The sequence below is a fragment of the Diabrotica undecimpunctata genome, chromosome 5 (genome assembly GCF_040954645.1).
Source record: "Diabrotica undecimpunctata isolate CICGRU chromosome 5, icDiaUnde3, whole genome shotgun sequence".
In the NCBI taxonomy this organism is placed as follows: domain Eukaryota; kingdom Metazoa; phylum Arthropoda; class Insecta; order Coleoptera; family Chrysomelidae; genus Diabrotica; species Diabrotica undecimpunctata.
In genome coordinates this window covers 143,506,434-143,530,709 of record NC_092807.1, presented here as the reverse complement: position 1 = coordinate 143,530,709, position 24,276 = coordinate 143,506,434, and the positions used below count along the sequence as shown (strand labels likewise).

Below are 24,276 nucleotides of genomic sequence, written 5' to 3'. Positions count from 1 at the left end.
TAAACATTCTCATATTTTTAGCAATCATTACAGACCAGAAATATTTCTTTGTTGCAAACCGAATATTATTAACGAAAGTTTTTAAACCAATGGTAAGAGGCCAAGTAGAAAAAACTGGATATCAGTGACATTAGACAATTGCAAAACACACCTGTAGGCAAAACCCAAAGCCAATATAAAAAGAAGAAGATGATTCTTTTTTTTCTAATAGGTTAATAGGTAAGATCTAGGTATTTTGATTTTATTATGAAATTATGTGGTTATTATCCAAATATAATAACTATGAGGATTTAAAATTCAAATGATTGAAATATCATTTTTGTTCCTCATACAAGAATTGTTTGTAATTTTTTTTACTATAGAAGAAAAATGAGTGAAATAAACGAATTAGAACAAGCTTTAGTAATGGTTGCAGCTGATGCTGATTCCAGAAATTATGAAGACCAGAAGTTATATGAAAATGATGAAGGGCAAGAGGAGGAAGCAATAAGCAAAGACTCATATATTTATACAAAAATCTCAGATGACGTTGACACCAATAATTATCCTTCCCAGGTAATATATGCACTGGATTCTTTATTTCTAAATAACAATTGTGTTACTGCTTCATGGATTGTTTCCACGGAGACAGTCAACTAAATTTTTAGATCACTTGTTTATGTTTGAACAGCGTAAATGTGGTAAGTATGAGGCAAGTGAAAATTTAGTTGACTGGATTGGAATTTACTCTATTTTTCATGTAAGTTGACTTGCTGTTACTGGTCACTTACCTCGTTTAAACACTTGGCACCATTTATTTCAGAGGCACTCATGTAAAACATGAGTTCCTCTGGAATATTAAATATTTTAAAGAAAAGACAGTTAAGATTTGATTTCACATATAGTGCCTCTGCATATTCACTTGTTTAAACATATTTTGTCCTAGCATTACTCATCAGATCGACTGGTACAGAAGCCCTGGTTTCGACAACTAAAAAATCTTCAAATTTCTACTTTTTGGTTTTATTAAATATTCTATTTCCATGAAAGCTATATAATACAAACACTAATATAATTACTTTGACACATTAAAAATTTTAAATAAAAGATTAGATGTGCAAACAGTTTGTATATGTGTACAGATGTTATCATTATTGATATTTATTTAACAGAAAGAAAACTTGAACTTATACAAAAAAAAATGTCAGTGTGAAGAGGTTATAAAATGGTTCTCATAAATTAGATTTTTTAATTTTCTTTTGAAGGCATTGAGGTTCATTGCCTCCACTATGGCCGGGACAGGTTGTAGTACTTTATTCCTTCTACCGCAATGATTTGTTGTCCAGCAGTTGTGTTCATTGCTGTAGCTCTAAGGCGGAATCTAGTTCTTATGTTATAATTGTGAACTTGATGAGTGGCAGTTATTTCCATATTAGAGTGAAATTTCTCCATTTGACACTGGTATAGAAATGTACATACCTGGTATATATATATATATATATATATATATATATATATATATATATATATATATATATATATATATATATACAGTGTAGGTAAAAGTTAATGGTCGGTATTATAGAATTTAACAGGATATCTAACACAGATATAAAATCATATTTTCAGCGAATAGACAAAGACAACAATCATATTTCCCCTTGGTCTCCCCTCCACATTTCTAATAGACGCCCAGTCGCTCAGAGAGACAATTATTTCCGATCCAGTTTATAATACCTAAGAAACAACGACAAGGTTATTACATATTTTAATTAAAACATTGAATTAATTCAAAAAATTGGCGGTCAGTGGCATGGTTATATTGCCATTCAAAACTGGATGATGATAATAAAAACAAAATAACACAAATACTGGTACAAAATTTCTTAAATCCATGAGAAATTTACAGATTCTCATTATTCTTTGACGAAATAGTAACCTAATTTCAAATAAAACAAGATAATTTTGGCAACATCGCCATTCATCTATTCTCTTCAATAGGATGGATGAATAGGAGACAGGTTACTATGCTATGTATTTTAGAGGTGAGTCATGTACGTTTTTATCGTTAACGAAACTGAACCGTTTTTCATAAACAAGTACATAACTAGTTAATTGTTTAACAGTAGTTTCAAATAAGCGAGTACATAAACAAACATATTGGCTATTATCGTTTATGAGTATATGTATTGAAGTGAAAGCAACTAGCGAAGAAAAATAAATTAAACAATACAAATAGTAAATAGTACTTACATTTACATTACACATTATTATTAACTCGCAAATCGTCTCAATTGACATTTACAAACATAAGTTTTCCCCCTTTACTTGTTGTTAACTGTGTTCTTCTTTTATTTAAAATTAAACCAGATTTTGAACATGTCTTCACAAGAAACAGATGTTGCTACAATATTACAATATTTTATGAATATAGTGGTTAAGTTAGGATATACATGGCGATGGTTTTTCTACCACTGTAATGGACAGTTCCAATCTCCGTTCGAATTTTTTCTGGGTAATATATCATCAGACACATACATGTCGACTTCTTTTATAGCTCTCGATACAGGTGTACGTTTAGATGAGTCACATCCAATTAATTCATGAAAAATACACCATGGACTTAAGTCATCTTTATTGGTTTCTTTTTTGTTCTGGTTGATTTTCAATAGTACAATCTTCTTTTTCTTTAATTATAGAACTAACCAGCTTCCTAACTCTTCCTTTTGTTTTTTAGCTTAATTTTTATTAGAAAATCCCTGCATTTTAAATCCTTATTTTTCGTTAACGAATCTACGGTTTCTCACTGGTAAGCCAACTAGTTGATGGTTGATTAAAAAAAAACTACGTTTTGTGTAGACGTAAATATAGGAGCAACGAACACTTTACACCGACGAGGACGATTAGATGATCTGAGAGACTACTACAAAACTAAAACTAACATGTGACTCTTTCTGGATGGTGGACAGTCGGGCAATCGTTTGACGTTGAAAATAAAATAACTAGGTATTCTGATTAATGAATGAGTTTCGATTTTCTAGTAATCTGCGTTTTCGATTTCAAATCTTTATTGATAGTTGTTCAAAGGATTTATTTATTGTAAATATTCAAGTAAGAACTCTTTTTCTTAGTCAAAATTATTTACCTAGTATAAGAACCAAGCGTCAAAAGGTGATGGATACTTCCATTAATAAAAAGATTAGTTTAGAACAAAATATACAAATAGATATGGATTTACTAAACACATGCAAAGACTCGTTTCATCCGTTTTCCATAGTTGAAGAAAGAGCTTTAAAAAGTTTGCAATTTCACCACTGAATTTAGTTTTACATGTAAGAGACTGAAACTATTCAGTTTTATAATCAGAAGAATTAATTTAAACAAATTATGTACATAATTTGTCGTAAAATTCACATTTGTCGGTTCTAAGAAGGTGGGAACTTTTGGCCCCAACAGTAGTTTTGACTGGAATTTTAAGGTCCCATCAGTAATAAAAAGAGCAATTACAAAAAAAAATATTAAAAAATAGGGTATAATTAAAACCCACTTATAAGCGGAATGTTAAAAAACACTTTTTGCACAATGGTACATTGCATCCAATACAAAGTTTTTGTACGGCTTTCCTTCTTCTTTTGAGAACAACTGAAACATCTTTAACTGCTAGCTTGTTTTGGAAGATGATCTTCAATATTTGTCATAATTTTTTGCATTTTTTTGTGCCACTAGACGACCAGACTCTTCTTTTAATTTTGGCTTTGGATCTCTCCAAACTTATCAACTCATCAGCTACAGGTACTAAGTAATGAAAAAGAGGAACTTTTTTCTTTTATTCTGAATTTCCGAAAATATTATCCATGAAATGATAACAGATGCCTTTAACAATTTGTTGTTTACAAAGAACAAAAGAAAACTTTACGCCACCATTTAATAGATTTTCTGTCTAAATCATAGGTGGCAATCTTTTGATCAGCCAAATCAACCCCTCCCATATATTTATTGTATAAAAATATAGCTTCAGGGCAATCAAAAGTGCATTTTCGCCTGTTTTTAGTTTTCTTTCAATCTGTGATAAAGATGGCGAGTGGCAGTTAAAGTAAAACTTTTTAGTGTCCTGCCATCTAACACCCATTACGCCTTTATAATTTACCAATGAATCAGATTCACCTCTAGATAGCTTCTTATCAATAATTTGTGGCATATTCTTCCTGCGCTTCATGTATGTACCAACACACGGAAACTCAAGATTATTCATGTAATCAAGAGTGGTAAAAAAACTATCAATACACAAACATATGTCTTTTGATTGAGTGTTTGAGATAGTGTCGTTACCACCCTCTCTCCAAGAGTCCCCTCTTTGCTGTGATTTCCTTACCGGAGTAGATATTAAAGTCGTATATGTAACTAGTCATGGAATCACATCGTTGCCATAATTCTCCCTCTCATGATTGGTTTGTTAGGTATGTATTGTTCAAGAAATGATCGCCCTTTGAATTTTACCATCGTCTCATCAATGGATTGGTAAGAAGATTCAGATCTTGCCTTTTGAAATCGTGCTTTTAAACAGTTTACAACATCTTCTAAATGGTATGTTTTAGAACAATTTTGAGGTTTTGTTGGGTCAGTATAATACATTTTTGAAAGTGGGAAAGTACATCGATCTGTACCGACAGCATTTTTATTATACTATTTTTATATACTATATAATGATTCATTGTTGGAGCAGTAATGATAAAAACTGGGCACCCTGTTATAGGGCATCACAAGAGTGCAACCAAGTACTATCATAATTTCATACATGTCAGTCTCCTTACACTTAAGTTTCAAATTCTTTTTTCTTTTTAATAGCTTTATACATTTATTAGTACTATCAGTAATATGTGTAAACAAGCTTCTAGGAAATAATTTTAGAAACACATATAGCTTAGAACACTATCCGTTGAATTCCAAAAGATTGACACCCTTCGTTTCCTTAGGCAATTTTCTTCTAGGTATAAAATTTTTCAAAGGTATTTTCCAAGTTATATAACATGGGTGCGTATTTACATTGGGACTTACGTCAGTAGCTTCACCACTCCCATTATTACCGTTTTCTTCGTTTATTGAATGGCGTTCATCATCGCTGCTTATATCTGCTTCTTCAGTATTGCTGTTACCTTCCTCCTCTTCGTCGCTCATTTGAACACCTCCTTCACTTCCATCTTCGCTGTCTCCAGGAATATAGTCAGACTCATCAGATGCTGAAAATGGTTCTTCCTCTGAGTCAGTTATATTATTTATAGCTTGTTCTAACTCTTTTTCACTAAGAGGCCGGTTTCGTCTCATATCTGAAAGAGAAAAAGTTTATTACTGATGGGTAATTTTGATCCCATATAAAATTACTGTAGGGAACACACGATCCCACTAGATTATTGTTTGATAAAACACCTTACATTGTAATTATTATTTATTATGTTTTACTTACTTGTAATATTAATGTCTGCACGCTTTATTCCTTAATTTTAATTAAAATAAGCAACGGGTTCTTACAATTTCATAAATAATAACTCAGACAGCCATGCACGTGCCACAATACATCGATGTTAGGTTAGGAAATTCAATCATGTGATGACACCAGTGTTGCCAATTGACGATAGTAGACTATAAATTAATGAAATATTTCATTTGTACGTAAAAGCGGTTATATTTATATCCATCCATCAGTAAACATAAACTAGCGGCCGGGAACTAAAGTCCCCCGCAGTGGCTCTTTTTTCCTTGTTTTTCGTATTAAAGTACTTTTTTTATAGGTAATTAATAATTTAAAAGAAAGTAAGAAACGTCAAAATGAGGATTTGGAAAATGTAACAAGATCAGAAAGAGAGAGCAAAACCCTAAAACGCAAATACGAAAATTCTGAAGATGGCGTCACAAAATCACAAAGAGTCCACTCAAATGTTGCAAATGAGGACATACACCAAAAGTTTAAACGTGATGATTCTGAAGATGATATTACAACATCACAAAGGGGATATGCAAACGTTGTAGCAACGCACTATAATAAGTTAGAAGAAAAGGGATTAGATGAAAGGTTTAAGTCTCGCATTGTACATTTAAGGAATTTTCATAATTGGATAAAAAGTATGTTGATTAATGAATATTTAACAAAAATTAAAGATGGTAAAAGACATAATGCTCCTGTAAGAGTGCATGACATGTGCTGCGGTAAAGGAGGAGACCTGTTAAAGTGGAAAAAAGGTAAGTGTTATTATTTTTTTGGTAATACATATATTATGTAAGTATAATTTCGAAATATTTCTAATTTCCTATCTCCGATTCTTCTCGATCGATGATAATAAAATAAAATGTTGAAGTCGTGCGTCCCAAACTAGTCCCTAAGCTATTATTAATCTCACTAAAATGCTACGATTCATCAAATAAGTGTATTCCCAAACTGCGTTAGGCTTTCACGGCCATCGTCTAACTTGTTAAACTGTTTGTTCGGGCTGTTAGGCCGTTGTATTCTGAGATTAGTTCTCGGCATTTCGCCAACACTAGGAAGATGCCAACCCCTAGTGTTGGCGAAACGTCGAGAACTAATCTCAGAAGACAACGGCCTAACAGCCCGAACAAACAGTTTAACAAGTGTATTGCCCTCTGCATACAACAAAAACCTTTGACTTTTGAAAGCTTGCATATATAATTGAACCGAGGAAATGATTGCAGGCATTTCCTCAATACATATTAGCAATTTATAGTTTTCAGGAAGTTGAACAAACTGTAATTAAGCTAACTATTTCACAATTATATACCATGAATCCTTAAAAAGTTAGGATCCAGGAAAGAATCCAGGAAATTAAAATTAATTTGAGATTACAAATTAATGGACTAATTTGTGATTGAACAGTTTTCATAATGTCCATTACAATTTTTAGGAGGAATTTCCCATCTAATATGCAGTGATATTGCTGAAGTTTCTCTTGACCAATGTAAGGCCAGATACACAGACATGAAAAATAGATCTGCTAGAGATAGGGGACCGAATTTATACTCTATCGAGTATATAGCGGGAGATTGTTCAAGACTAAGACTGCGTGAAAAATACTCAGATCCTTCAATGAGTTTAGACTTAGTAAGTTGTCAATTTGCCTTCCACTACAGTTTTGAAAGTCTTTCCCAGGCTGAGTGTATGTTTCGCAACGCTGCTGAATGTCTGCAACCAGGTAATTATTAGTTGGTTTTAATTACTATTATTATATCGAATTAAAAATTCTGATGACTGTATATGGCATGTAAAGATTTTTTCCATCATTTTCAAAACATCCTAACCCTGAAATTGTCATATGAGTAGACTCCAAATCATCATTCCTTTTGACTTTGCCTTTACCTATAAGAAAATATATTTTTTTAAACTACGAGTATCCTTTTAAATAAATTGTTACCTACAATTCAACCTTTTAAAACTTTAATCCAGACTTATGTATCCACTTGCGGCAGCATTCCCTTGACACATTTAATCCAGTTTCATGATTCCATTCAGCTGTAACTTGCGTGACTTCGACTTTTTTTCAAACTTTTACTAATATTCTCTTATTCCTATGAGAAATTAGTTTTGGACGATCAGGAAACCGGTCGTTGCTTTCTAAATAAATAGATTGTGAGTAAGTCTGTCATTTATTTTTACTGCCTAGATTGTAATTGACTCACCCGATCAACCAATTCATTATTTGAACAATTCATTATTTTTATTGTAACATATTTTAACTTTTAGGTGGATATTTTATTGGTACTATACCCGACGCCTATGAGATTGTAACCAGAGCCAAAAAATGTAACAATAAAAGCTTTGGAAACAAAGTTTATGAAGTTTCTATTGATTTTGATATTAATAAACCTCCTTTATTTGGTGCTAAATACAACTTTCAATTAGATGGTGTTGTCAATTGTCCAGAATTTCTTGTGTATTTTCCGATACTAGTGAAATTGGCAAAAAAATTTGGTCTGAAGCTTGTCAGAACGGAGAAATTTTACGACTTTTTTGAAAGGATGAAAGAAGAAGGGAAATATCTATTAACGAACATGAGAAGTTTAGAAGCTTATCCGGCACCAGATTCGGTACAATTAGTTGGTACAGATGCTTCTGATTACATACATGCTGAAACTTTTATTACAAAGGAACAGAGAGGGAGTCTAAAAATTGGAACTCTTTCAAAATCTGAATGGGAGGTTTCGTGTAAGTAGTTTTTTAGTATTTATGTAAAATGGAAACTTAAATAATTAGGGTTATCATCATTCCCTTTGTCTTTATCTTTATGCAGGATCGGCTAATCTAATTACATTTCTCTATAAGTTTCTGTCTTGGGTCATATCAACATCAATCCCCGTTACCGACATGTCTTCTTAAGTGTCTTACCTCAAGTTTTCTTTGGACTTTTCCTACTATTCCTAGGAACTTTCAAATCGACAATTCTTCGTATTGGGTGATTAACATCCCGATTTAACCATCTAATGTAGGCTCTCAAATTTTGGTATCAATTAGTGCCACTACATTTGCTTCAATTTCATCCTTTTTTGTTACTCCACTCATATATCTAAGCATTCTACTTTCCATCACATGCATTAATTGTTCCTCTTTCTTTTTAACTACCCAATGTTCAGTTCCATACATCATAGCAGGTCTTGTAATGTGTAATAAACCTGGATGGGCAAAAATGGTACTATCGAGAAGTTGGGTACTATTTTGGGTACTATAACTTAAAAATTAATCCAATGGGACATTCTGTCTTTGTTTGGAAATTAAACGAAGAAACCCAAGTTTAAGGACGCCCACAATGCTACTGATCAGATGTTTTGAAAGACACAAAGGCGAGCGTTGGGAAGTGGGTCAACATATCTAGACTGAGAATACTGAAACGGTTTATTTAAAACCAAGTAAGTAAAAAAGAGAGAATCATATTATAATAAACAAAAAATATATTCCTGATATACTGATAGATCTTTTAACACTTCACTGTTCACTTGATACTTTGAAGGGTACATCAAGAAAATTTTAGCATATGTTAGTCTTCTTTGACAGAGGATAAAAATAATAACAATGACTTACAGTAAATTAGGGTTATTTTCACCATACACTTTGTAGTCATACTGATCTATTTACTGACGAATAAATGGATAAAACTGCTTTCCAGAGGTTCCACCTAAAGTTGCCATACTGTGTCAGGCCAAGAGAAAAACCAGAAATTAAAGAAAACCCTAATATAGCTGCCACAAAAATAAAATCACAAACTCTCAACTGCTCAAGATTCGAGTCATCACTGGCACCAATATCATCCCGGTACGAACAAATTGGCCGCCCACACCGCCAAAATTAGAATTCGACCTAACCTCCCATCACGGTTGCCAAACGTTTTCACCTAACAGACAAAGATCAAAATCAGATTTTTTCCTACTAAGTCGATTGAAACCCGAGTGTTTGCGATGGAATTTATCACTTTTTGTGTAGTAATGTTGGAATTAGTTTTTATTTTATTTCATTTTTATAGAACTAATTTTATATTCACGCCTCTTTCTTGTTTTACTTGTAAAGTATATTTTGGTGTTATTTTAGACAAAACTGGTCCATATTTCTATTCGTTTTTGTGACTATTTATATTATTTATTCACATCGTGTCGATAAACAGTAAAACAGGGGAACCTGTTTATTTTACTAGTATTGTTTTTGAAAGTAAACTAATTATTTATGAACTTCGTCTGCAGGTGGATGTGTTCCTAAGTTGTGAGTAAAGGCTCACTTTACTGATATCTGGATGTGACTAGTTAATATTTAATTATAATAGTTAATAATAGAAATTTTTGGATGAAATAAAAACCGCACAACTTTAAAATTGCATAAAAAGATGCCTTACTGTATATATACAGTGATGAGTGTCTTACCACCCGGCAAAATAGCGGAAAGGATAGAAGACAGATTCAGTTGTGAGATAGTACGAGATAAAGCTAGTTCTTAGACGTGTCTATTTGACTTCAGTCATAATTATACGGATGAGCTCGAAAATATTTTATTTTAATAATTTCTGATGTTAGAATAAATAATTGAATAAATTAAAATATATTTTAGTAAAAAACATTAATTAGTAGCGATTTTAAATTATAAATCTTAATATACTCATAAAAATAACTAAACTGAAATATTTGACTAAACTAAAGGTAGGTATGGTTGTCCGAAAACAATTATTGTATGTGGCATTGGTGTAATAGTTAGAGACGTTGTCTATTGACAAGAAGATTGGGGTTCAATTCACACCAAGGGTAAAATTTTTGTTTTACTTAATCAAAAAATAATAGAAAATATGATACAATGTTATAAAATATAAATACAAAATATTTTAAATTCAATTCCAGTTTTACAGTCTTCAGTTGTGAATGCAAAATAATCCAGTGAAGACTGTTTAATGTCAAATCCATCACTAAATTCTCAGTGTTAATATCAATTCCTCTGTACAGGTAATGATTTTCAAAACAATTGACGACATTGGAATTGATGCGCGCGAACAGCAGCGTGCTTTACAGCTAACCAAATCATCAAGCTTTCACGTTATGAAATAATAACACATCGAGAAGTGTTTTTGCACGGTAAACAGAAACTTTTTATTGAAAAAATAATTCGTGAAAAGGATTTTAACTGTCGAGGAAAAACTGTCGTGAAATAATAGTGAATCATGTCATTGGTCCATTTTTTATAGACGGTATGTTGACTGGGCGGAAATACTTGGAACTTCTGCAAAATCAAATTGTCCCAGCCCTTCGTAATTTACCAATACCTTTCGATTACATATGGTTTCAACACGGTGGTTGTCCTGCACATAATTCTCGCATCGTCAGTGAATAGTCTCGCAGTCTCAGTGCGACTTTTCCTAATCGATTGATTAGTGGCCACGGAGATATTTTTTGGCCTCTAAGACCACCTGATCTTGCACCTTGTGATTTTTTTATGTGGGGATATATCAAGTCCAAACTATATGAGAGATATAACGATGAGAACATCGTGCCTTGAACTCTGATCTATCAGACTTTTATAATTCTTTAGTGACAGTTTGGGTTATTGTTCTGCTGCTAATGAAGGCTTATTTGAACATATTGTAAATATGTTTATTTACAATACTTTGTTATTTTTGTAGAATTTTTACTTATTTAAACATTCTTTAAACGTTCTTTTAATTTTGAAGAATTTTTACTTTATTTTCGAAAGTACGACGACACTGTTTTTTCAAGAAGATATTTTTGTTTTAACTTTAAACACTTCTAATACTAGTAACGACTGACATAAATGTTTAGTGATTCAAAGCAAAACGATCTTTGCATAATTTCAAATTATTAAAAAAAAACCACATGTGGGTTTTGAACTCTAATCGTCTGCGACGTCTGTGTCGCAATGTCGAATTCTTACCACTAATCCACGAAGGATTGATAATTATTCCGTGACAAGAGTATATGAAACTCCTCAAATCTTAGTAAAAATTATTCTTGGTTAATAATTTAAAACTTTAGATTAAATAATCACTATTAATTAAATTATTTTATTCACATTTTTGCTTTATTGTGGTCAATCAGTTTTTACTTTATGCGAAATTAAAAAATGGAAATACGTCACACATACGACGTTACACATAATAATTATGACCGAGGTGATTTAGCTCGAAGCTAACGCCTAAAGGTGTGAGACTATCGATAGTGGTAATGTAATGTAATATAAATTATAGGTTTCTCCGATTATTTCTCACCTCACAAGGTAACTATGTTTTCTATCTCTTACGTTAAAAAGCCGGATGGTAAGACACTTATCACTATATATATATATATATATATATATATATATATATATATATATATATATATATATATATATATATATATATATATATATATATATATATGTATATATATATACACAAGAAATACAGGATATTCGCGACTGTCGATATAAACAAAACCACCAGTTTATTAGAGCTGCAGTCAGAAGGTTGGTCGAGATGTTAGAGAAACACTCATTTGACTTTTTTTCGAATTGTTTTATTCCTTTTTCAAGACACTGTAATATAGAAAAAACAATGTGATTAAAATATAATTAGTTGTTCTTGATATTGTATTTATTTTCAAGAGACAAGAGGCCCATATTGGGTAGATTTTTATTTTTAATTATTAAACTATTAAACCTGTCTTAATGGTATGCAACCAGTCATGCATACAAGAATATGTATAGGTAGAATATTTATTTTATTTTTGATGTTTTTCAACATAAATATTTTACCTACACTTATTTTTATATGCATAACTGGTTGCATACCATTAAGACAGGTTTAATAGTTTAATAATTAAAAATAAAAATCTACCCAATATGGGCCTTGTCTCTTGAAAATAAATACAATATCAAGAACAACTAATTACATTTTAATCACATTGTTTTTTCCTTCTGTTCTCTATGTATTAATATATACATATAAACACCAGTTTTTAATAATTATATTGTAATTTTTTAACCGTTTTCAGCACTTTATACAACGTTTGTATTTGAAAAAGTGAAAAATACATGGAACGCAGATGGAACTCCGCTATATGATATTTGACAGGACTTAATTTAATTTATCTTTTTATAATAATTGGTGGAGTCGATCAGTTCGTTGTAATTATAGATTTTACAAATAAATAAATATACATATATTAACATTTGTTTTTTTTTTTTTCGGTTAGTATCATATCATTCTGGACAGGCTGTTTGTGTAAAATTTTGTCTGTAAAATATGTAAAACAGACTGTTGTCTAATGCAACCACAACCGAATACTAGTACTTCGGAAATAGTTTTCGCTTACAACGAGGTACATTAGATGACCCGTGAAATTTCTATTGAACTATAACCCTCTATAGCGAGGCAAATTTGGTTATAACGAGAGAAAATAAGATCCAAAAACGTGTTTTTTTACGTTTTTGGCCCGGCTGTGGTTATAAATAAATACCCTTTTTAACTGCCCCGCAATAAACTTAACTGCCGCCCGCAAATTTCTTTACAATAAATACAACTGTTTCACATCTTTAGAAAATAAGATTAAATGATACCGGACAATTTAAAGCAGTCTAAAATGATATATTCTTCCAAATGCAGAAGCAATAGTTTATGTTATCCTTCAAAATACGCTTTATACATTATGTATTTGGAAAAAATTTAAGTACAGATTTTTTGCTTTAACATATATCATTGACAATAAAAGAAACAACTTTTTTTCAAAAACGCCATTCAAACAATATTTATTAGCATCTTATATTCCTACGAATGGCTTCACTATAGGAAGTTAACGTTTTAGAAAACTACATATTCATATATATGCACAGTATTATTGTTGTCTGATATAACGAGATCGGCCTTATGAGGTAATTAGTCTGCCATTTTAATTCTCGTTGTAGAGGCAGTCTACTGTATAACATAAAATGTATTAATTCTAGAGTCAGTTTGGTTTTAAAATAAAAAGCAAATCAGAAGGAAGGGGTTCTGAGGAAGTCTGTGTGCACAACAGTCCCAAAAAGTAGAGATGGAGAACTCAGAAGCAATAAAAAAAAAGAGTCGAAATAATGTCAAGTGGGGATGATATGGAAGTGCATAATAAGATCTTCACAGTTTTTAAAGATCTTTTCAAAGCGACAGGGGATGTGGCAGTCTTTACAAAAAATGAAGAGGATAATAAGGCCATGCAAAAAGTAAGGGCCATATTCCCAGATTTGCCAACTGCGGAAGCGCATGAGGAGGGTGTTTTGGGGACCATGAGATTCACAATCTCTGTCCATAACAATGGGGAATGGATAAAGAGAAGACAAATTTACAGTTCTCATAAATAGAAAGGAAGAACCAGAGACCATGAAGTTCCTTAAGGCCAGTAGAAAGCTAGTCCATACCCAAAATGCAAGAGCTATTAAGAAACTCTGTAAGCTGTTCTAAAAAAAATTTTTGTTCATTTATTATTCATTTCAAAATATTGGGGAATACTTGTCTTTCTACTTCCTACTACTTATACCAAAGTCAATGCAGAGAGGAGAAATAAAGTTGGGTAAATATTAGACATGTTAAGCATGCCTGTTAAACTGTTTATACCAATATATCACAACTAGATTAGTTGTCAAAAATATTTTTATTTTTTTTTAATTCATTTATTTATTCATATGTACATACAAAATTTAAAAGTGATTTATCTTATACTAATTAAGCAGAAACTTCTTGACTCTGTCCATACTTTAAAATGCTGGGATTCTGTTTAACTTGTGCAATGTATTCTTCTGCCAAAACGCAAGCTTGCTCAATTTCATAATTATGAGATACCAAAGCTACCCATTTAGTTTCTAGAGCCTTTAGTTGATCACCACCTTTAGTTTGCAGTGATTTTCTCTGCCAATTCACTTCCTGTAACTGTTGTCTTAGGTCTGCCAATTTTTTTGAAGACATCTTTTCTAAATCGCTTAAAGTTTGTAAATATCTCTGCCATGCTGGACAACAGTAGTCTAACATAAGTTGTAGGTTTAAAATTCTAACAGCTTGATGTTCTAGCTGAGCTTGTGAGTTGTCTACACATTCATTCCAGGCACCCACTTCATTAAGTTTTCCACTTGGAGGTGGTGGAAGTTCATAACGTTTCATAGACAAGGTTTCCATAGGTAATCGATTCTGCAACCTTTCAAACTCATTGTGCATAATAGGAGTTTCAAAAGATGATATGTTAAGTGGAGGAAGATGTTCCAGGTAGTTTTTGGTTGGCCGAAATCTTCTACACTCTTCTTCTACCATAGCAAAAGCCTACAACATATTTAAAATTACAATGATTCGTGTTTGTTGAAATACTGGCGATATATAAGAAAATAATTAAATTCATACCGCTTCTCTAACTCCTGGCTCATCATAACCTTGATCTATATAAGGTAAAGCATCAACTACTACTTCCCCAGCCATTATTACAATCTTAAAATAAAATAAAGCAAATATTTGTTCCGAATTTGTTTAAATTTTTAGATATTCAAATGAGAAAACAAAACATAGCCTATTTCTTCTTTTTTAACAACGGTGTCTGTGTAATGTTAACAACTGTCCATCAAATTCTTCTCATATTGGAAAAAAAAACATATTGGAATGACAGCCGTTACTGCTTCTTAACCAAACCAGCGCTTTTTTGATAGCATTCACTCTAAATCATAAATGCGTTTATTCTGAAGCAAATAGAAAACTGAGATTCCAAGCTAAAAATTTAAAGTACAAATTTAGAAAAATAAAAAACACATGATTTTTTTGACATTACATTTTATGTTTCCCATCACGTGACTACTTGTTCTTGTTATAAGTATAAGTGTATAAAAAGTTTTTCATAATCGGTACCCAGTCGTTAAGTAAATAAATAATAAAAATCTAAACGGGGCACCGCGGCATTGATTAATAAAAAATTACTGTTATGTCAATCACAGTATGTCATGTCACAAATGCAAAAATGCATATGGCTTCTTCTGACAAGTGTTATGTGTAAAATGTCAGATGTTTCTGAAGAGAAGTGAAATCGACATAATTCCTATTATTTAATATTTAGATTATTTATCGTATTAATACAGTCCATTCCAAGTTGACAATAGAGTGTTTGATTTGTCGAGTAATTAGTTCAAAGGTGTGTTCGTCAAGCTCACCTGAGGAATGCAAATTTTTTTGTTTACAAACGGCTCTTTTACCAAATGGATCGTGGAGAAATTAGGATCTCTTGAGTGATGTTTGTTGACTGTAATAAAAGTGATTTAATTTTTTCGGTAAATATTTCTTAAGAAAAATCCATTTTGTTGACACCTTTGGGTGAAAGGCCATCGAACTAGTGCTCTACCTACCTTCAGATATGGCCTTTAATGAGGTAAGTAATAATTTATGATTTCCTAGATGCGTGTCATTCATTTTACGTACATAACTTTTAGTTACTGTAACCTTTTCTGTATTTTACTTGATCTTGTTCTATTAAGTATGCCCTACTTTAATGTTTTTGTTCATTTACATATATGTATTACATTCTCCAAAGTAATTAAATATTAGGATCGTGCCAGTTAATAAGGCGGGATTTAGATAATACATGTTTGGAAGTTTGTCTAGGTTAAAATCACCAAAGAAAGTACTGTACATTATTTTGCATTGTATAGATTTGGCAATGACAATATTAAATTGTTATGGTCATAATACTTATTTAATACAACTAAAACTAAAGTATAGTACAATACAAACAAAACAAAACTGTTGGCATTTAAAGAAAGTGCCTTATTTGCTTAGCTATATTAGGTACTTTATAAGTTTGCTGAAGACAATATTAAATTGTTGACAATAGTCAAAGTATTTAATGCAACTAAAGTACATAGTACAATACAAACAAAATAAAATATGTTGGCATTTGAAGAACTGACTCTATTTTACTTTGATTTCAGTTGGTTTCCTGTGCTTCTTTACCATATATTTTCTAAATATAACTATTTGCTTTTATACTTTATGCTGTTTATGGATATATTTTATTATTATCATACTTGATAATGATAAAAACCATTTCTATTGTCACCATAAGTGGTTTAGACTAGAGATAAGTCTACTTATATCAGTTTATAAATTTTATGTTAAACTTCTTTTACTTTAATGTTATATATTAGGTAAAACACTCCCAGTTGGAAGTTTATACCCTATATATTAATATTTGCTTGGCATAGGTACTTTAAATTTACAGTTTAGACATGTTCTTCCTTACTTCTATATTCTTCTACTTGAACTACATTTCATCTAGCTAAGACAGGATACATTTAGGTTTAATTGTAGTAAGTCTCCCCAGAGTTAAATTTTTGTAGAAAAACTCAGACAGTTTATCTTGAATTTAATATGTTCCAACTGAAAATTTTGGAATGAAAAATCAGTATTAGAGATTCCTCTTTTTCAACTTTTTGTCCTAAATGTTCAATTAGTAAAAAAACCAATTTTCCAGCACATAAAAATAAAAATTTATTGTTAAGTTTTTAAAAATTTTGTATGTTTTATCAAATGTTTGTTTAGCACACAGCCATTTTATTCAATTCCTTACAAGCCATTGATTATTGGTTAATAAAAACATGTTTAAGGAGTGTTTTAGTAGAATGTTAAAATGTATTTGTAATTCTAAGGTCACCCATATGTTATGCAAGATTGCAATAAATCAGCTTTGATAGTTTTTAATATCCAATGGTTGTTTAATATAAACATTTCATTCTCCAACCTTCATGTATATTGTTTTTGAGACTAACAATTATTTCAGAACAAATTATGTTACTATTTTAATACCCTTAGAGGTTTTTTGTTTATATATCAAAGATGGAAAATACAAGTCCCATATCTTCTTATATAGAAGTCTGTGAAGTTAAAAATAATGGGGATTTGCTCATATATATATATATATATATATATATATATATATATATATATATATATATATATATATATACACTTATATACTAATATTAATTCTGATTTCATTTTTAAGGAATGTGTAAAATAATTCAACTTTACTGCTTCTAACAGTGTTGCCTTTTTTTTAGTATCTTACTCTCACATAGAAAGATTTTGTAATATTTAGTTTAGTGTAATTCTGTGATGACTATAGCTGTATTTGAAGCTGTTTAGATTTAAGCAGAGTGGCTAGAATATATGATACCATTGACAATCAATATCCTTAGTGAGTGGTAAAAATTGGATTTTGGGTTTCAAAGAAGGTAAATTTTCTATTGATTATGAGGACTGATGGATGAAGCTGGGGTACATTTATACAACTTATAAACAAAGCAGCAATTGATGAAATGGAGACACAGTGTTTCTATAAGACCTAAGACATTTCATGTTCAAAAATCCTCTACATTGCTTCAGTTTTTTGTTAGAGTTGTTAAAGTCAACTAGTAATTACTTTTGGTTAATTTTTTGTATAAGGGTAGAACAGTCATTCAGAATTACTATTAGACTTTATTGACCATTCTATGACAAAAAATTATGAATGGGAGATGCAGAAAGTTTTTTTGAAGTGTATTTTGTTTTTGTAAGACAATGCTCTGCACACATCATATGTTACAATTTGCTATGCAAACAATTTGCGGTTTAGTGTTTGAATTACTTTCATTAAGAGATCTTGTTGAGTGTTAGGTTTTCTTAAATTTGTCAGTCATGATAATCTTAAATTTGTTTGCCCTAATGTTTTGGTAGGTGTTATCATTTATACAAAATATGAATTTTCTCTTTGAGTATTACTCTGTCCAAAGGTTTCTTTAAATCAATCAAACCAAGAAATAGGTACTGCTCTATTATACTTTAAATTTTTGTTAGTAATTTGCCATATAAAGAATATTATATCTGTATATGACCCTCTTGTAAAAAACTGTGTTGCTCATCTGCTTAGTTTATCCTCTGATTTATTCATTCGAACCAATTTTAGTTATAATCAAGACAAATAATTACAGAATCAGATAAACACTAAGTAAATAGATGAAATTAAAAACTATTCGTAAAAAATTAGCATCTAGAATGCTAAAAAATTGCACATTTCTAACAATTTTTTTTTATCTTATTTATAGTCCAGTCGTCAGAGTTGTCTGCTAAAAATCATATGAACAAGCTGAAATTTGTCACGGATATTAATTTTGGGACTCCAAAAAAGATTCAAAAAACACTTTTACTCCCGGGGTTCCCTCTAAAACCCCCCTCACAGTGGGGTAAAAACGTGTAAAAATCGATTTTCCCAAGACCCTGTATACCGTAGAAAAAAATGTTTCAAATAAAAAATGTAGCTGAGATAATTTTAAACAACAATGCGTATAAGCATTTTTTGTATAGAATGAACCGTTCTCTTAGAAACAACGCTTAAAGCGACCGTCGATTTTGCATGTCAGTTACGTGCACGAAATCAATGTTCAATATAATTTATATCAACTGGACGGTAAAAAATTCGATATCTTTTGATCCAAACGTCCTATCGACAAAAATCATAATGCGTTTTAAAGACAAAGAGTGTAGCTTTCGTGTGCAGTTTTTTATTTTGCCGAGAATAAACTCAGTTTTTATAAAGGTGTTAAATAAATTAACATGGCGCGATTTTTGTCATTTTTTTACGATTTTCGTGAGATCAATAAAATTGATCACTTTCATTGACCAACTGTAGTAAACATTTCATTTTTAGAGATCAATCTTTAAAACCTATGACATGAAATTTCCATTTTGAGCTGTGGTAACAAATATGAGGCATTTGAAATATGCATAAAAAACGCAGAATTTAATGTTTTACATTACAAACGATCACACGTCACGGAAAATGCATTTAAGAAGACTGTTTTGGGTGTAGATTATTACAGTAGTTTTGTTCTTTTGAAAAACGTACTAGTGTAATTGAAAAAAAGGTTTTAAATGTTTTAGATCGTTTGTTGTGTGAAAGTTTAAATCCCAGGTTTTTTAAGCATATTTCAAATGCCTCACATTTGTTGTTAAAACGCAAAACTAAAATTTCATTCTATAGCTTTTAAAGGTTAGGCTCTAGTAATCAAAAATTCATAGTGGCCAGTCAATGAAAGGGATAATATATTGTATTGATCTCGCGAGAATCATAAAAAATGGCAAAAATCACGAAACCTTTATTTATTTAACACCTGTGAGTTTATTTGCGGCAAAATACAAAAACTGCATACAAAAGCTAAGCTCTTTACCTTTAAAACTCATCTTGATTTTGTCGATAGGTCACTTGAATCAAAAGATATCGAATTTTTACCGTTGAGCTGATACAAATTTTATTGGTCGTTGATTTCACTCGCGTAACTGACATGCAAAATCGACGGTCGTTTCAAGCGTTATTTCTAAGAGAACGGTTCATTCTACACAAAAAATGCTTATAAACATATAAAAATATAAAATTTTGATTTTCTCTATGATGATTTACCACAATTTGATTAAAAAAAAAATAATAAAATTGTTGAGACTGAAAAAAGTCAAAAAAGTTCAATTTTTTAACAATCTTTTCCAATTTCCGCCATTTTGTTTTTTTATAGGGTACATTTTATTTTGGGGTACACTGATGACTCAGCTGTCAGGAATAATTTCATTTTAATATGTTTATATGTGATTAAGCCACAATTGATTGAAATGAAAATTACATTTTAAAATGTAATTTTTATTACAATAAATTGTGTCTTAAACCTAATATAGAACTTAGAAATGCCACAAGAAAACAGTTTCAGAACAATATATTCATATTGTATTTCAAATCAGATTATTTTAAGACAGAGTCATGTCAATGTTTGAACTACAAACAATACCTTGTATACAGATTTACATCGTCGTATATAAGATTCACGTCGTCGTCAATGTAAAGTTCAATACACACAATTTTGAAGGTATAGTTGGCTCGCTATTCCCAGTCAGAACTGTCCAGTGAATTTAGTAATTATTTTTTTGCGAAGCTAGTTACTTTTTGACAGACTATAAGTGGCTGGAAATTACTATACAACCAAGCGCACATACTCATAGCCAATATTAATAGAAAACAAACTAAACATTAAATAATATGAATTACAGACAATCAATATTTATTTATTTGCACCATATAATAAATAGTTAAGTTAAATTATAACAGCTGAAATATATTTTTTAAATATATACTACCTAAAATTTTATGGGTTTAGTATACACTTAAACTATTTATAATAATTCTTCTTTTTTCAATGAAAGAAGTCTGTAATAAAAGTTTATTTAAGCTGTTAATACTGTGAGCTAGGAACTTTTGTGTTGTAGGTTTCCTGCTATGAATCTGTCAAAATATGCCTGAGTTGAACGAATGGACCTTATCTAGTTTTGTTAGTGAATTTCTGCAGATTTTTCAACTGTTATAGTCATTAAATGTCAGAAACAGTGACTATTAGGAGAAAATTGTTTATGTAAAAAATTTTTATAATAATTATGGTATAAAGCCGATTTTTTATAAATAATTGCATAGTTTACAATTTTTATCGGATGTATTTTTAACATAAAACTTATTGTTTTGATGAAAAACGCAAAAACCCATTGCAGATGTGGAATTGACGAGGACTTTTGACGTTATATTTATAATAGTATCCCAAAGATTAGTACTTAACTTGAACCAGACTAAATTATTTACTTTTCACTTAATAATTCCTTTGAGTTTCTTAAAAAAAATTCAAATTGTTTAGTAGTTTTTCTCTTAATGCGTAAAAATGATAAAGCAATATAAGGGCTGGTACATACCTAGTAAAATGGATTTTTATTATTTTATTATTATATTTTTTTTTGTGGAGTGTTCATTTTCTATAAATTATTTAGAAATGATTGCAGTATCGTATCACAAATAAATTTACAATAATAGCAATAGACACTTTTATTTGGATAAAATCCACACCAACAAAACATGACAGCTTAACGTCAGCAATAATGTGGCCTGTTTATAACAAATTATATGTAATTTCGTAAGTGGTTAGAGGAAAAACTTGATTGATCATATATCTATAATATCTACTATGAAATATCTTCTTATCTATATAAATAAACCTCCTAATTCTTCTCTGTATTATTTTTCACCTTATCATTGTTTATAGTTTTAATCTACTGATAACATAGTGAGGAATATGTGATAATCATGAATTTAATCTCCTTCTGATTTCAGTTATCTACATATGTTTTACAAGAAGTTTTAAGTGATTCAGTACTTACTACTTTGGAAGCTTTTTAGTTTAAAATTTCCAATTATATATTATACCTGGTGTTTTGTGTGATTCTAAACAAAGTGAAAAGTGTATTAATTTATTTAATTACTTTACTACAAGAATATATAGTAAAACTACACTTCCTCAGAATAAATAGTAAGATATTTCTTCCATGAATAACATACCAAGCAGCACATTTATCTCATTCTTTAATTTTTTGTCACATTCACTACTTTCTCTTACATCGTTTCTTATTTTATCCATTTCTATTACTGCCTTCATAAATTTCAGCATCTACATAGCCGTCACTTTTATCATTAGTTTTGAATGATTTTTTTTTTTTGAAACTATATAGTTTCAGCTACAAATTCCACCCCATACCGTCTTCATGGAGGCATTTCCCATGGTGACCGATCATTTGTAATGTAAAAGTTTAAATTCTGCATTTTTAGGTATATTTCAATATTTCAAATGCCTCACATTTGTTGCCAAAACTCAAAATCGAAGTTTCAGTTATAGGTTTTGAAGATTAGACTCTTAACAATGGAAATTTCACTACGACCGGTCAGTGAAAGTGATACATTATATTAATCTCATGAGAATCATAAAAAAAATCGCAAAAATCGCGCAACCTTTATTTATTTAACACCTTTATAAGAACTGACTTCATTTACGGCAAAATACAAAAATTTTATACGAAAGCTGCATCCTTCACCTTTAAAACGCATTTTGTTTTTTGTCGATAGGAAACTCTGATCAAAAGATATCGAATTGTTACCGTCCAATCAATAAAAAAATTTTTTCAACTCTGTACAGCCCAATTATTTTTAACTGCAAAAAAAAAATTTCTACTATTATATATTTCCAAGATAGGATCAAATTAAACATTTTTGAAGCTTTTAGAATTAGGCTTCTTCTTCTCATTGCACCGTCTCCTTTCGAAGGTTGGCGATCCAAATGGCAATTGTAGTTTTGGAAACTGCTGCGCGAAAGATCTCTGCGGATGAGCGGTCGAACCATCTCCTCAGGTCTTTCAGCCACGAGTTCTGGCGTCTTCCTACTGATCTTTTGCCCTGTACTTTTCCTTCCAGTATAACTTGAAGTAATTCATATCTTTCGCCTCTCAGCACATGACCCAAGTATTGCATTTTCCTCTCTTTGATTATTCTTAGTAATTCTTTTTGTTTACACATAGAATTAGGCGTAAAGCACAAATTTACAATACATTTTTCACATATTATTTTTGGTTTCTTGCAATGACCGCGCTTTCCTGAAAATTTAGGCCAATGGCATATTCTGTCTTTCCTTATGTTTTCTCAGTTATAGGAGTGATAGGTCTTCTTTTCCTTTTCTGCTCTATTACTTGTTTTATTATAGATAGACTGGGCCTTTCCCTCTTCTTGAGCCTCTCTTTACCCTCTTGACAAAAATAAGCGGCAATAGATGCTTTGAAATCTAAAACACTTAGTTTATCATTTTTTCTTATACCAAGTAACTGGATTTTTCTTCTATAAAGTAACTGGATTTTTCTTCTATAAAGTAATCAAGCATTCACAACTACTAAATTAAATATATGGAACACAATGCGCAGGTACCACTTTTTAGAACGAATTCTAGTTTTATATAAAGCCATCAACGAGTCCATTAAGTCCACTCCGCCCATACATTTATTGTAAAATGTTACAATGTTAGGGCATTCCAAAATAATGGTTTCTTTCTTTGCTTTGTCCCATCTTTGACCTTGACTTGTAGGATACGTGCCTACAAACGAACTCAGTAAATGCACTAGCTTGTTGTCGTACTATTGGACTGCTCCAAGGGTTATTCCTTCTTTCTTGTAGACAAGTTCTTCGAAACGTCCCCTTCCTTTCTTTTTCATATCTTTGTCGGTAGAGAAATTACATCCTTTTAATCTGTTACGACGCACCGTACCTACGGAGGGATTACCCAACTTGTCCAGTTCAATTTGAAATTGCATACTTATATTCCTATTATCAAAATATATCGTATTAATACATTATTAATATTAAGCATCGCGGTAAGCATTTCTTGGAATTATTGTGGCCAATCGAAGAACCATATTTCCGCTGACTCCAACATTTGGTAAATATTCTGGATGCTCTTCTTTACCAGTATACAGTTCAAAATTATATACAATTCCGTTGGATCGCATAGAAGAAACGCTTTAGAGCCTCACTTTTTTGGTTTGTTTTTTATACAGTATACTCCCTCTATAACGAACACGGTTATTACGAGATTTCGCTAGGTACATTAGATGTACCATGAAATTTCTATTGCGAGGCAATATGAACTATAACCCTCTATAGCGAGGCAAATTTGGTTATAAGGAGAGAAAATAAGATCGAAAAACGTATTTTTTTACGTTTTCGGCCCGGCCGTGGCTATAAATAAATACCCTTCTTAACTGCCGCCCACAATAAACTTCTTTGGAAATTTACAATTTATGATTCACAAGTTTCATTGTAGGGGGTTGACCATTCACACCTAATAATAAGAAGGTCCCAATAGAAAAGATGTGGAAAGTGCTTTAAACGTTGTAA

The 24,276-nt window shown here is 31.0% G+C and overlaps 3 protein-coding genes across 5 annotated transcripts in view; 2 read left to right on the top strand and 1 right to left on the bottom strand.

Moving 5' to 3' along the window:
* The first annotated feature begins 179 nt into the window (after positions 1–179).
* Positions 180–12,676, top strand: Rnmt (RNA guanine-7 methyltransferase). The gene is made up of 5 exons (XM_072532912.1): positions 180–555; positions 5,766–6,213; positions 6,891–7,178; positions 7,727–8,188; positions 12,502–12,676. The coding sequence occupies exons 1-5, from the start codon at positions 370–372 to the stop codon at positions 12,576–12,578; spliced, it is 1,461 nt and encodes a 486-aa protein (XP_072389013.1). The 5' UTR covers positions 180–369; the 3' UTR covers positions 12,579–12,676.
* Positions 12,677–14,123: 1,447 nt separating this feature from the next.
* BCAS2 (BCAS2 pre-mRNA processing factor) lies at positions 14,124–21,417 on the bottom strand. The gene is made up of 3 exons (XM_072532911.1): positions 21,261–21,417; positions 14,868–15,226; positions 14,124–14,789 (listed from the first exon to the last, which is right to left on the bottom strand). Exons 2-3 carry the CDS (start codon positions 14,940–14,942, stop codon positions 14,202–14,204), a joined length of 663 nt encoding a protein of 220 aa, XP_072389012.1. The 5' UTR covers positions 14,943–15,226; positions 21,261–21,417; the 3' UTR covers positions 14,124–14,201.
* Positions 15,348–24,276, top strand: part of LOC140441911 (serine/threonine-protein kinase 26-like) — a 109,361-nt gene continuing 100,432 nt past the window's right edge. For 2 of the 3 annotated variants that reach the window (XR_011951049.1, XM_072532909.1), the window contains exon 1: positions 21,702–21,871. Coding sequence is in view for 1 of the 3 variants with exons in the window: in XM_072532910.1 (XP_072389011.1) it covers positions 15,862–15,876 (15 nt within the window). In the remaining 2 variants the exon portion in view is untranslated. Of the gene's footprint in view, positions 15,877–21,701; positions 21,872–24,276 lie in introns of those variants that run through there. The other variant, XM_072532910.1, reaches the window with a different exon arrangement.

Bases quoted from the DNA above. Each gene is read 5' to 3' on its own strand.
- Rnmt (XM_072532912.1), top strand. From the start codon at position 370: ATGAGTGAAATAAACGAATTAGAACAAGCTTTAGTAATGGTTGCAGCT. The intron at 556-5,765 runs GTAATATATGCA...CTTTTTTTATAG, and splicing joins CCAATAATTATCCTTCCCAG to GTAATTAATAATTTAAAAGA. The intron at 7,179-7,726 runs GTAATTATTAGT...TTTAACTTTTAG, and splicing joins TGCTGAATGTCTGCAACCAG to GTGGATATTTTATTGGTACT.
- BCAS2 (XM_072532911.1), bottom strand. From the start codon at position 14,942: ATGGCTGGGGAAGTAGTAGTTGATGCTTTACCTTATATAGATCAAGGT. The intron at 14,790-14,867 runs GTATGAATTTAA...AATATGTTGTAG, and splicing joins AGCCAGGAGTTAGAGAAGCG to GCTTTTGCTATGGTAGAAGA.